A 15,010-nucleotide genomic window follows, 5' to 3' on the forward strand; every position below is an offset into this window, starting at 1 on the left:
TTTCCCATGCTTGATAAGGGTCCCAGTCTGAAGGCAAGTACAAGCTCATATTGAGTCATAGTCATAGCGCCACCTACTGGCAACAGGAAGTCTTAAGCGCCACTCTTTTGATAACTACTCCTAGCATGTTAGCCAGAAACACATAAAATTTGGTCAGCCAAGGAATAAGACCTTGATGATGTTAACTCCTGAAGCTTTTGAGTTTTCATCAAAAGCCGTTGCCATGGCAACACATTGTTTGCCACAAAGTACAAAGCTGTTTTTAAGGAGCTAGACATGCTTGAAAACTCACAAAACTTTGCACACACGTGAAAGGTCTTAAAGTCTGCAATATTGTATAGGTCGCGGGCATGGGTGTGGCAGAATGGCTCGATAGCACCCCCTACAATATTTCAATGAAGCAGCAGCCGTGCCACATTAACTTTAACTTTAATACTTTAAGTAAATTTGGCTGGTAATTCTTCTGTACTTTTACTTAAGTAGGATTTTAAATGCATGTATGGTTTTACTTGCAATGAAGTATTTTTACATTGTGGTATTAATACTTTCAGTTAAGTTAAGGATCTGAATACTTATTCCACCACAGCGTACGACCTGATGCAGCCTACCCAGTATCTTTTTTATTCACATTTTTAACTGTTAAAGTGTGTTTCCCAATGTCTCTGTGTGTTTGTTCCTGTGCCTGAGACTCAGTATGTGGATTAAGAGCTTGTTTGCACAGTTATATGGACTTCTTTGGGTGATAATGTTATTGCTGGCACTCTTCTGGCAAGAGGTGGCTGGACTGGTAGCCGCGTCACTCTTAGCCATGAGCTCCTTCTTTCCTTGCGGATTTCCACCACAGGAGATGTACCGGTGGGAATTCCGGCTGAACTGTGGTCACGCACAGAACGGAGAAAACAGTCTCTTATCGGACTCTCCGCCGGAGAAGGGGAAGGAGAGGAGGCGTGCGCCAGAGACTGAAAAGTCTATCGGGAATAAAGTGGACGAATTAGAGGTGTGGGCCAAATGTAAGAAGGAAATTAAGGAAACTTGTCTGTTAGCATTCACTGAAACGTGGCTCAGGGACTCGGACCAAGATGAGGACCTTGTTATAAGTGGGTTTGGGAGCCCACTTCGGCTGGACAGGTCTTTGGAGATTACTGGAAAAAGCCAAGGAGGGGGAGTGTGTCTTTACATAAATCAGAGGTACTGTAACACTGCCGTCGTTCGGGAAAAGCTATGTACGCCTGATATTGATCTACTGTCTGTCTCACTCCGCCCTTACTATCTTCCCAGGGAGTTTTAACAACTTTTTTTCACACTTGTCCATGAGCCAATCAGCTGTGCAGCCATCCGCAGCAGCACAGCTGATCGCGGATGTCACACACAGACTTGATTCAATCTGCTCTGATGCTCCTAAGTTTATTCTAGGTCAGGGGTGTCCAAACTTTTTTTTTCTGAGGGCCACATACAGAAAAATATACAAAGGACTGGGCCACTCACTAGACGTGAGGTATACTGCCTCACTTCTAATGTACTAATGTTGGCAAAATCAATTAAATGCAGGTAAATTATGTTTGATAATTGAACATGTTTGAAGAAAAAAAGCCTCCATCACAGCTCTCCATTAGTAGATTTTCACTTTATTTTTTACAAAAAGGTTTGTAGCTCATTCTCTCAGTGACAGCTTCAGATTGTTTCTTAGGGTGCTGATCCCCCTTCATTGTCCTGTATGAAAGGAGAGACAAGAAGAGAAGTAGGGGATGTGGATATTTCAAGCTTATTACACAAATAAATTATTGGGCTTGTACACACATCAACTAATGTTTGTTAAAAAATTATCATCAACTTTAATTGACTAAATTTATTAAGTAATTGGGCTTATTAACACATGAAAACTGTGTATATATTTTTAACTCACCTGTAATGGAAAGAATGTGCGCTCAGTGGGAGCAGTGATATTGCGCTTTGGTCTGAAGGACAGCTGGCAGGTCAGGAGTAAGTTTGGTGGTTGAGATGCGAAGGACATCATGGAGTTGGCTGTCTGCAATCTGCTTTTGTTCAGTGTTAACAGTGAGAGTGTCTGCTCACAGATGTATGTTGAGCCGAACAGACTCATCATTCATTTTGCGTGGCGTCTCATCATAGGAAACTTGGCCTTTTCCAAGCTCTGGTAGAAGTTAGGTAGGGAGAGAAGCTGATGTTGATTCTTCACAGAATCATCACACTGCATTTCAATCAGTTCTAATTACAGACTCTCCTCCACTTCTTCTGCATCCACTGAAAACGGAGCCGCAAACAGTGTGATCTCAGCACGGGAAAAAAACTGTTGCTGCGTTCGCAGGCTAGCTGTCATTTGCTTCACCTTCTCTTCCTGCTCGGCACCAGTGTAGGACGTGAAGGTCTGATGTTTCATTTCATAATGCCTTCGTACATTGTACTCTTTCATCACGGCAACACTGTCATTACAAATCAACACAAACACACTTCCCCTTGGTTTCTATGAAAAAATATTCAATTTTCCACAGAGTCTGAAATTTTCTGCACTTGCTTTGCAGTCTTGCGTCTGTTTGGTTCCGCCATTTCTGGTGACCCTGAGCAAATTTTTTTATTTTAACCCAGACCATGATCTTTCCCTAACCCTAACCAAGTGGTTTTTGTGCCTAAACCTAACCAGACCTTACCACCGCGTTGTCACACCATAAAATATAAGTATTTTTTAACAGTGACTATTGTGATACTGCGCGTTGGAAAATGACGCTAAAGGGGTACCCAGTGCATTAAAAAGTGACGCCATGGGGTCCTGACCAAGCTTAGATATGTGACGAGTTGGGAGTGAGAACATGTTGCCCCTGTCAATGTTAAAGCTGCCAAGAAACTGGACAATCAATAATAGAAGTGGTAGTTCCCTTTCTAATTTCCTCAAAAACATTTAAAGCATAATTGGCATATCTAGTCTAGTTAATGTGGTCAATATTATTTAAAAATTCATGAGTTTTGGTGAAAATTTCAGTGAGGTCATACTTTGACCTCTTAATTTAAAGTTATTGAGACAACACAACATATTCTGTCACATTATTCAGGCTACTGTAATTTGTTGAAACTTAAAGATCTATGTTATAAAATGTTTGTGTTGGTTAAAGGGCTATTTTAACCTTTGATGGGTCGTGTATATCAGTAAACTGAGTAGGGTATTGTGCTCTTGCTCTGTTCTTTGAATAGGTGGACAGAGTTGTTAACTCTATTATATTGGTACATTAAAAGATATGGTGTGCTGTGCTATTGCTTTTTTCTTTTTGAAGGTGGAGAGAGTAGCATTGGTGCCACAGTAGTACAAAGGCCCACTACTTCAGAGCAACCTGCACGTACAAGGTTCAACACCCTGCACCCACCACTGATGAATTGATGCCCACACCTCATTTTCTATTTTTTTTAGTATATTAGTTGTTTACTTACTTGTTTATTATTAATAAATACTGGTTAAAAGTTAGTCGTTGTGTCATTTCCCTCCTTAATGATATGTACCTTTGCTTTTATTTGAGGTTCACACCATTACATTGTACTAATCAGTTGTTGGCTCATTAGTTTGTTCACATGCACTAAAATTCACCAGAATGCAGGAAATCAAGTCTTTGTAACTAAAATTTTCCTTGTACTGGACCCCCAGACCCCCGGCTTAAAAAGTGGCCTGACTGGGGCTATATGTCGCTCTATATTTCCCGGCCTGGATGATTTTCCCAATACAGCCCTGCTAGGTGCAGGACAACAGTTAAGCAGTATATATATATATATAACTTACATAATAAGTCACTTTTATTAATGTGTTAAACATTAACCTTCATATCAATACTTAATGATGTCTAGACATCCAACCTTAATTGATTCAACTTTCTCAAAACATCTGCAAATCTCAAACCATCTACACTGAGGTAAAAGTTTTAATATTATAATGAAACCAAATTGTTAAAAGAACAACTATGTGACTAGAACTTTCAGCAACATCTTCATATAAATTCAACATAACCCTTAACCCCATAATATAAAAGCATTCACCATGACTATTGTTTAATAATACCTCAAACATATCTTTATATTCCTATTACTTCAGAAAATTCACTCTTTCAATACCATTGCTTGTCTAATTTAACTATTAAAATATGTCTAAGAGGTTAATAAATCAAAATATGTGGGTGATTCTAAAATACCATTGCATAGCTACCATATGAACATTAACTCTTAACATCAGGACATTCAAAATTTAACCACTCAAAGGCAGTATTGTCACAAGGTAATAAAATCAAAGTTTAATATCTCCTCAGTAGATTACCACACAACTATGAAAGTTATACCATTCTTTGTGTATTTACATGACAAATAACATTACATAACTTGCATAATGTTCAGACATTTAATTTATATGAAATTCAGGTTTACTCAGATTTGCAGGGAGACTCAACAAATGTGCTCAGGAATGTGAGTTAGTTTATGACTCTGGTCTGGGAAAGACAAGAGGCCCAAAAGAATTTTCTGTCCATGTTTACCGAGTTGTTGATCCTTTCTCCTGGTTCACATGACCCCAGATTTCATTTATGCTTTTAGTTCAGGTCATAATTCAGTTATTGGTCAGAAATGGTCTCTCAGGAGGTCTGTTCAATCTCCATTTTGTCACAGTGTTAAAGTTTTGGGTAATGTCCTGCCACCCACTTGGCAAAGAGGTCAGTTTGGGATCCAGGGGTGAGTTACTCTCCATGTCTCTCAGTTTGAAATTAAAGAAAGGCTATTTTACCCATGAATTATCCATGAATCATCCAAGGTGTCCCACACTCAGCAGTCCGCGTATGTATTAACATAGGCCCTAGATGCAGTTCCATTACATATAAAGTCTCTAACAACAATCCCGCACCTCTCTAACAGTTACAAGAAACAGAGGCAGAGACAGCGTCAGGACACACTTAAGTAACATTACTAATAGTTGTGTGTTGAGACTGAGAGTATGACTGGCCCTAGTAAGTGACGTGCAAGAAAACATGTTATAGCATATCAGTTTGTTTGCTAGTTAGGTGGTTTAATTATGAATCAACAAATGAACTTGTTGACGTTCACTATTGCATTAAAATCAGCTCTAATGTTACGAGACTCAACACTAGCTTACGTTATATCACTGCAACAAAGTGCATTATTTGGCATTGTCAGCAGTGTAACTGAGAAACTGGGCATGCTTGTCATCATAGAAATAGATCATAAGATTGTGGTGTTTTTATGACTTCAGCATAGAGGATTATGGTGTTTATTGCAACTTCTGTTTATTGCAGAAATATCTGCTGCCTTTGAAACACAGCTCCGCTTGCTCACTGGAGCTGCTCCAGTCTGCAGATGCTTCTCTGTGCTGTCTGTGGCACAGCAGCATGCACAGCCTTCAGTGTTGATAGGCCATTACTCGTGACCATTGACTGTATATAAAGATGGACATCATGACAGCTCTCCAAAAGTGAAGCCAAAACATCTTGATCATCTTTAGGTCATAAATCCGGCCCCCTCCATGTTAGCAGATGAGATATGAGCCAAACTCAACTGGGCCATCATCCCACTACCCAACTTTACTGCACAGACTCTGGCTCCAAATGACGTCACACGAGCAAGATGGCAGCTCCTGGAAAGGAGATATTTTGGCTTCACTTTTGCATAGCAGTAGGAAGTGGAGATGTGTCGTTCATTTGTATATACAGTCAATGCTCATGATGTGTAACCATTGAGATGGTGCTGTTGGCAGGACATTGCTTGAGAGCACAGAGTGGTGACTGCAGAGAGAGGGGACTGCATCAGAGCCAAAGTGGCACATATCAGCAATTGGATAAAAAAAAACGGTTCCAGTAATCGTAAAAATGATGAATATCGGATATATATATATATAAATATATATATATATATATATATATATATATATATATATATATATGTAACATGTATGTTATATGAGGAGAAATGGAAGTATGAACAAAACTGATGGTATATGTGTTTGTGACTCTGCAGGACATCAGTGACGGGATGCCGTGGTGTGAAGAACGTCTTGTCCGCAAAGTTCTTTTCCTCTCCCTCAGGGAATTCAGAGACACACACCGTGCCACACACAAACACTCACACCTACATACACGTGCAAACAAACACAAGCGCACATCAAAAAATACACTTTCACATGCTCTGCGAAAGACACAGACACTACCTAATGCACACACACAAAAAAAAAAACACATGCCACAAAATATGCATATTTCAAAACACCTACACCCTCATGAACACACCAATAAAGTGCAAAAAACAAACTTGTCTCAGGATTCACACATGCCAAAAAATAAATGTACACGCTCAATACAGAACATGCAAACACAATCAAAAATGCGTACAGGGAAAATTGTACAGCATGCACACCTACAAGAAAATAAACACACATTCCAGAAAAATTCTGTATCAACCAGGACACTGCGCTCACAAAAAATACAAAATGCACTGTCGCTGTTGAACTCGAAATACACATATACTGCAAAACACACACACAGTACCCAGCACAAACACTCACTGAAAGACACCTGCCCACCTGAAAACACACAGATGCAGCTGAAGGCTCCTGTCCCAGCCAGGACTCTGAGGTCACACACTCCCACAAGCCTTAGTGGTCAGTACTATCAATTATCTACTTTATTTGTCACAGCTGTGACTGTGCTGTTAGTAGTTCAGTTGTACTTCTGCTACTGTGGAAGTTCTTTTAAGGGTAATTCCAGTGTATTATCTGGTCTTATTTTCACATCTAAATACATTATTTCCATCAGTAATAATGACATTGTACTGACTCAGTTAAGAGATCTGGGAACACTGTGACATCACAAAAAGAGTCTGACAGGTCAACAAACATGCACAGTCAAACGATCAGACAGGTTGGAAACAAAATGTTTATCCAGATTATTTAAACCAATTTATAGAGGTCCAACTGAAAGTAAGCGCACCTGAAATGTAGTTAATATTCCCTCACAGCACAGGAAAAATGTGTGTGCACGCTAGGGGTGGGCAATGTGGCCTTATATCTCAATAGGTAGGTATCTTTATATTTACATTTATTCATTTGGCAGACACTTTTGTCTTAAGTGGTGTACAAATTAGATTTCTGTGATAATGTTTTTGACAATATGGTCTACAGACCTTGACAAATATGATAACAATATAAAATATAAATAATATATTAATATTGTGATATGACAAATTTTTATCACAAGAACTATGCCGGCATTATCATGAATGATATATGGCACACCCCTAGTGCTAAATTGTGTAGGATGAAGTTTTTATGTTGAATTGAGCTCAATGAGTAAAACAGTCCCACCTGTCAGAAACCATATCAAACATCATTTAGTAACATTGTTTGTTATACAAACAATTTCTAGAATGTCATTTACTATTTTTGTTATAGTTTTTTGTGGCTTTGTTTTATATGATATTGCAGGTGTAGATCAATTCTCAAAGTAGTGAAATTTCTTCATGTAATTAACTTAAATTATAACTGTTCTCTTAAGGCTCCCTGGTTAATGGCATCAGCCAGTGTCAGTCCTTCCTATCAGCCAGTCCAACCTGGAGCTGGTCCTTACAGACACGCCCTCAACAGCACCGCCATGCCACCATCCTATGTGACAAGGATGACCCTGCTAGCAAGAGGTCAGCTGCTCTAGTGTGTGTTTTTGCATGTGTGTTTGCATGTTCATGCCTGTGTGCATGACTCATCCATAAACATTTGGAAAAAAGTAGCACTGTGCTGCCACTTGCAGCACACTGGTGAGAAGATTCCATTACTCACTCTGAAGCTTGATCTGTATTAAATACCGGCAATGACATAAATGTAATCACAATCTGGTGCTTACATGGGCTCAATTTTTCTAGTGTGCTAGTAGTGTACTACTTTTCAGGGAAGCACACTATTACTCTTATTTACTTCTTCCACACCTGCAGTACTTTCTTATTAACAATGAGTGTGTGTTGCATGGACATCATTAAACTGGTTGTGATCAGGTTTTTGTAGTATACTGGTTATGTGTTTGCGCATGTGGGCATCATATCCTGATTTGGAGAAACCTGAATATGCTAGCTTGAATACTATCTGGAGTAGAAACCAGGATACGGTGGCATGAAAACACCTAATCCGGGTTTCAGATGGCAGGTGCCTCCACAGCTTAAGTTATGTTGGTAGTTGCTCAGTAAAACAAAAAATGTGATTATAAGCAATGTAATGTTGATCCACACGTAAAGAAAAAAATTAAAGTCTGGCACTGGTAATGTAGAGGATCAGGTTTAATGTAAATGGGGGGTTGGGGGGACACAGAGGCACAAAAACAACAGTAATAACAAATATAGCTGCAGGCAGCAACTTGTGGGTTCAGACCTTTTTTGCGCTCAACAGAAGGAAGCAGGTCAATCGGCCAAAACACTGCAAGCAGGAAAGAGTCGGTTTCAGCCTTCACAAAGGTGAGCAAACTCATTTCAGCTACTTTAATTCTGTTTATAGAAGGAGTGAGACCAATCACACACTTGTTTCATCATCACAAAGCCAGCGGCATTTAAATAATTGCGCATTCAACGTTTCGTCATCTGCCCCCCCCCCTTTCATCAGATTTGAACGAAACTTGGTGTGTATGTTCAGGACATAGTGCAGGACGTGTCCAGTGAGTTTAATCAGGATTGCTCAAAGGCATATTGAGTTATTAGCAAATATGTGATAGGCCATGCCCACTTGCACCGATCAATATGGCACTTCAGATTTTGGTTAATACTTGCCCACAGAGCATGCACACCAATTTTGGTGAAATTCTGCCCAGTGGGTTTTCAGGTACACGTTTGTGGCATTTGTTGGGCCCCCTATGGGTTGGGCTCAAAATGCTTTGGTAGACCTGTTCCCAATCACAGAATGCATATATGTACGAAGATTTATGATGATCAGACAAATGGTTAATGAGTTATGGCCAATATTTGCCAAGCCCTGCCCTTTGCAAAGATATTTTGTTTGTAAGCTGCCATGTTCTTTAACCAATCTTGTTCATTTATAATAGAAATGTATATCTCAGTCCCCCAAGACTGTATACCAAATTTGGTGTTGACTGAGTAAAAATCCAAAAAGTAGATGTCATATTACTGTTTTTCACATTATGCTAATTAGCAAAGACTCTTTCATGCTGGACTTTTATGGTCCAAAAGGCTTTTTTGTTCAGTACATTGATCTGGACTTGTGTATCAAATTTTAAGTCAATCAGACTTATGGTGCAAGGGGCGTGGCCTTTCAAAAATTGAATTTTTGGACCTTAATTACAGCACCAACATCTGGCCGATTGGGCTCATATTTCTTGTGATGCATGTGCACATCATTTCCAGTTATTGTGCCAAGTTTCATGGTTTTCACTCATTCCAGCTCACAGCAATTTGTGCAAATGCAGTAGAAAAATAATGATGACTAGAAAATGCAATCTCTGTAGAAATTGCATGTGATTGCTGGAAGCTGATTTAGATTGGTTTAGTGCAAGCTGAACACTATTGAAAAATCTACCAAGAGTAAAATCAGCCAGAGGTGGAATTGAACCTACACCCTCATGTTAATAAGTCAGACATGCTATGCACTGAGCTAACATGTCACACAACAATGCCCGGCCAGATTTTGGTGTTTAGTCTTTCAATTGCATGAAATGCAATCATTTGCAGTCTAAATAAGCAGACTGATATCACCTGTGGACGTCTGCATTTTTTCACCTTCAACTTTACTGAGTTCTGCCCTAAGCAGCGTTCAAACTCACAGTCTTTGGATCTAAAAGGAACTCTAATGTCACGTGAGCTTGAACCACTGAACTACTCAGACATGCTTTATATGACAGGAAAAGATATGTTTAACAACCATATCAATGTACATTTTAGGTACATTGACATGTACATTTTGTACATCATTAGTGAAAGCAAGACTAGCTTATGAAAATGAATGATATGTGTAAAAAGTGTTTAAAGGAAGAGAGAATTTGTAAGTTAAAGGACCTGGAGTGAGAGGAGACACACATCCTGCAGACTGTATTGCAGTCAAAGAGAGCAGGACTGGGACTTCCTATCAATTAAGGTTTAGATCTCAAAAACTATAAGTCCTATGTGAGTTTGTATGTGTATGAAGCAGTTGAAAAGGGCCAAAAAATGTACGGAATGTGGAATAATAAAAAGAAGAAAGAGTGCGAAGAACAATGTGTGCTTGCTTTCAGCAATCACACAATTAAAGCTGCAAACAGCGATGAATGGGCCCTCGCACCTTGTGCATTCGAGGGAGCTTCAGCCGTGGAATCATTATGGAGGTCTGTTGACATGGCTCTGAACTGTCAGGATTATCAGACACTGTGAATGGGTAAAATATTATTTCCTGCGTGCAGTATGTGGCACTGGAGATGACATATTGGAAATTGTGTATACATTTGATGAACTATGTGTCATTAAGGCTTCACTTCCTGATGCCACCTTGGAGATGACCTATTGGAAATTGTGTATACATTTGATGAACTATGTGTCATTAAGGCTTCACTTCCTGATGCCATCTTGGAGATGACCTATTGGAAATTGTGTATACATTTGATGAGCTATGTGTTATTAACGCTTCACTTCCTGTTGCCTGTAGACAATACTACAGAAGTGAAATAGTAATGCAGCAATACATCCACCTAACATGGATATACATTTTCATGAATATTGAACATTGCATGTAGGAGAAAACTATCACTTCCTGTGTCCACTATGTGGCACTACAGAACTCCTACTTATTATATGTCATGTTGCTGTATATCATGTGTAGACCACACGTTGTAAATTTCATGTAAATCTGATGACATTTGTCATATAAGGCAGACTTCCTGTTGTCAGTAGGTGGCACTATTACTATGACTCAATATTGACATGTAGATGTGTTCAGGCCTGGACTCTTATCAAGCATGAGAAATTTGGGGCAGATTCTACAATGTAAAACAACTCTCTGTTAAATGCCCCAATATGTTTTGGGCAAAATTGTCCGGCACGCCACACCAAGGGTGTTCCATGAAAACTAAAAAGCTTAGCAACTTTGCATCAGAAAGGTGTTTAGATGTAACCTACCAAATTTGAAGTCACTTGGTTTAGATCTCTAGGAGGAGTTTGTTAAAATACAACACCTGTCAATGGCTTCGCTTTGTGGGGAAAATGCAAAGTAGATTCAAAATGGCTGACTTTCTGTTGGACTTAGGGTATGGCTCCAAGAAGCTTTTGTTTTAAAATCTGCAGATGTTACATCTGCCTACCAAATTTCATATATATACGTCAAATTTAAAAGTCGGGGCTTTGACTTTGAATTTTCTAGCGGGCACCTTCAAACCATTTTGCCATGCCCATACCCAAGTCCCATTAAGTATGAAATTTTTTGCCGCGTCACCACGGCAACGATGTTCAATGAACTTTTCATCACAAAGGTCTTCAGATGACACTGACCAAATTTGAAGTCAGTTGGGTTAAAGCTCTAGGAGGAGTTTGTTAAAATATGTCTGGAAATGGCAAAAACTGTGCCAAAATTAGTAAGTAAATAAGTATGCTTTTATTCATATAGCACTTTTTAAAACACACAGTTACAAAGTGCTTCACAGATACATTCCAAATTGAAACAGATAGATCAACAAAATAAACAAACATGACACAGAGAGAAATCAACCAGAATGAAATAAAGCAGGACATGGGAACAAGAAGGGAGGTCTATAGAAAGGCTTGCCGATATAAATGGGTTTTGAGGCGTCGTTTAAAACAGTCCAAGGATTCAGCCAATCTAACAGATTGTGGAAGATGATTCCACAGAGTTGGGGCTAGGAATGCAAATGTGCGGTCACCTTTTGATTTGCGGTTTGTGCGGGGGATAGATAGAAGATTTGAGGATCGGAGAGGTCATGAGGTGGAATGGGGAACAAGGAGCTCAGAAATGTAGCTAGTGGCGAGTCATGGAGTGCTTTATAATGTAATCAGCAGGATCTTGTAGTTTATTCTGAATTGTATGGGAAGCCAATGGAGGGATGCAAGAACAGGGGTAATGTGGGACCTACGGTTAGTTCTGGTAAGAAGTCTAGCTGCTGTATTTTGGATTAACTGTTGACGTTTTAGAGAAGACTGACTGAGGCAGGTGTAAAGGGAGTTACAGTAGTGTAACCAGGAGAAAATGAATGTGTGGATTAATTATTCAAGAACAGTAGGGGGCAATATAGGTCTTATTTTCGCAATATTTCTTAACTGAAGAAAACAGGATTGGTCAAATGTCATATACTGGTCGAAGATGATACCGAGATTCTTAGCAGTGGATTTAATATTCGGGTGAAGTGGGCCAATAAACTGAGAAGCAGCATTGACAAAGATTTCAGGACCAACAGCTTCAGGACCAGTTCAGGACCAACTTCAGTTTTGTCAGGGTTTAGATGGAGAAAATTTTGGGTCATCCACTCTTTGATAGCAGCTAAACACTCATGGAGGGAGGACAGTTAAACACTCATTAAAACACTCATTACACAGTAAATTCAAAATGGCCGACTTCCTGTTGGACTTAGTTTATGGCTCCATGAGGCTCTTTTGTGTGTGTGTGTGTGTGTGTGGGGGGGGGGGGATAACAAAAATCATAACAATAACAATAAGTATAAGTATCAACAGCAAGGGAAGGATGTGTGTTTATTTGTCCTCCGGAACATAAATGCTGTGAAACAATGAGAAAATAACGTTCTATTGATCTGATTCACCGGCATTCTCGCTACCAACGCTCCCTCTCTTCATTCACTCTCTAGCTTGCTCGACCACTGCTGCTCTCTCTCTCTCACTCTCTCTCTCATTGGTGCTCTCTCTCTCTCTCTTGGATGATGATTGTTATATAGGGCTGACTTCCTGTTGTCAGTAGGTGGTGCTATGACCATGACTCAATATTGACATGTAGATGCCTTCAGGCCTGGACTCTTATGAAGCATGAGAAATTTGGTGCAGGTTGGAGAATGCACATTCTCATTACAACAACTTCCCTCTTCATGGCCAATCATCGCTGCTTTGCCACGGCAACAGCGTATAGTGAAAACTCAAGATTGTGATAACATTTCATCGTTAAGGTCTTAAGATGAAGCCAACCAAGTTTGAAGTAGGTCGGTTCAAATCTCGAGGAGGAGTTTGTTAAAAAGCAATGCCACAAATTGCAAAAACAGAGCAAAAAATTCACGTGTTAATTCAAAATGGCTGACTTCCTGTTGGACTTAGGGTATGGCTCCAAGAGGCTTTTTTGTGCATTTGGATATTGTACATGTGCCTGCCAAATTTTGTTCACATACGTCAAATGTAAAGGTGGGGGTTTTGACTTTGAAATATTCTAGGGGGCGCCCTCGAGCTATTTTGCCACGCCCAACCCCAAGACCCATATCAGATATTATCTTTCCCTACTTCTGACACATGCCAAGTTTCGTGAGTGTTTAAGCATCTCTAGCCCCTCAAAAACAGCGTCCGGTTTAATGGCGAACAATGCATCAAAAGCTTCAGTATTTGGCATCATGGAGGTCTTACAACTTAGCTGACCAAATTTTAGGTGGATCTGGTTAAGCTGATAGGAGTAGTTAGTAAAAGAATGGTGCTTAGGACTTCCTGTTGCCAGTAGGTGGTGCTATGTCTATGACTCAATTTTGACATGTGTTCAGACCGGGACTCATAACAATCACCAGAACTTTGGGGCAGATTGGACGATGTACATTCAAGTTACAACAACTTCCTTTTTCATGGCGAATCATCAAAGATCTCTGCGTCGCCACAGCAACGGAGTTCAATGAAACTCACCATTTTGATCATCGCAAAGGTCTTTAGATGACACACACCAAATTTCAAGTCAGTTGGTTTATATCTCTAGGAAGAGTTCGTCAAAATACAACGTTTGGAAATGGCAAAAATTGTGCAAAAAATGCAAAGTAAAATCAAATTGGCCGACTTCCTGTTGGACTTAGGGTATGGCTCCAGGAGGCTTTTTTGTGTGTCTAGACATGTTACATGTGCCTACCAAATTTCATTCATCATTTCAGAAGGAGGGGCTTTGAATTTGAAATTTTCTAGGGGGGCTATTGAGACATTTTGTCACGCCCATGCCCAAGATCTATAAAATATTAAATTTTTCACCACTTCTGACGCATGTGCAAAGTTTCATGAGTTTTCGAGCCCCTGAAAAATGTGATTCTTTGGGGATAATAATAATATTAGTAATAATAATAATAATAATAATCCCTTCAGGAACAAGAGGGCCTTCGCACTGTTGGTGCTTGGGCCCTAGTAATTCCTTCAGGAACAAGAAGGCCTTTGCACTACGGTGCTTGGGCCCTAACAATAATAATAATAATAACAAGCAGCGATGATTGGGCCCTTGCACCCTTGCACACATCGGGGCGCGCCACAGTCGAAGGGCTTTTATTGCAGGGTGTTCAGGACTGGGTCTTACCTAGCATTGCGTGAAGGAGTTAAATATTATTTCCTTTGTCCACTATGTGGTGCAAGAGAACACCCATTAATTATACATCATGTTGCTGTATATCAACTGTAGACCACATCTTGAAAATTTCACGTGAATCAGATGATGTTTGTCATATAAGGCTGACTTCTTATCAAGCATGAGAAATTTGGGGCAAATTGGACAATGTGCTGTGGATTTATAAGGACTTCCTGTTTTATGGCAAAACATCAAAATTGCCGCATCACAACGGTAAGGGCGTTCAGTGAAAACTCTTGAGTTTAATAACTTTTGATCACAAACTAGTCTAGATGACACACACTGATTTTGAAGTCGTTATGATGAATTCTGTAGGAGGAGTTTTGTTAAAATACAAGGCATGGAAATCACAAAAACTGAACAGTAAATTCAAAATGGCTGACTTCCTGTTTGGTTTAAGCTATGGGTCCAAGAGACTTTTTTGTGTGTCCTGGCATGATACATGCATGTACTGATTTTCATACATGT

General features: G+C 39.7%; 1 protein-coding gene across 7 annotated transcripts in view; it reads left to right on the forward strand.

Moving 5' to 3' along the window:
* Positions 1–15,010, forward strand: part of LOC137192020 (uncharacterized) — a 42,983-nt gene that overhangs the window by 9,292 nt on the left and 18,681 nt on the right. For 4 of the 7 annotated variants that reach the window (XM_067602582.1, XM_067602577.1, XM_067602580.1 and 1 more), the window contains exons 3-4: positions 6,013–6,652; positions 7,545–7,683. Coding sequence is in view for 3 of the 7 variants with exons in the window: in XM_067602577.1 (XP_067458678.1) it covers positions 6,013–6,652; positions 7,545–7,683 (779 nt within the window). In the remaining 4 variants the exon portion in view is untranslated. Of the gene's footprint in view, positions 1–6,012; positions 6,653–7,544; positions 7,684–8,422; positions 8,488–15,010 lie in introns of all 7 variants that reach the window. The other 3 variants (XM_067602581.1, XM_067602583.1, XM_067602584.1) reach the window with 1 other exon arrangement.

This window comes from Thunnus thynnus, chromosome 10, assembly GCF_963924715.1.
Source record: "Thunnus thynnus chromosome 10, fThuThy2.1, whole genome shotgun sequence".
NCBI classification, from domain to species: domain Eukaryota; kingdom Metazoa; phylum Chordata; class Actinopteri; order Scombriformes; family Scombridae; genus Thunnus; species Thunnus thynnus.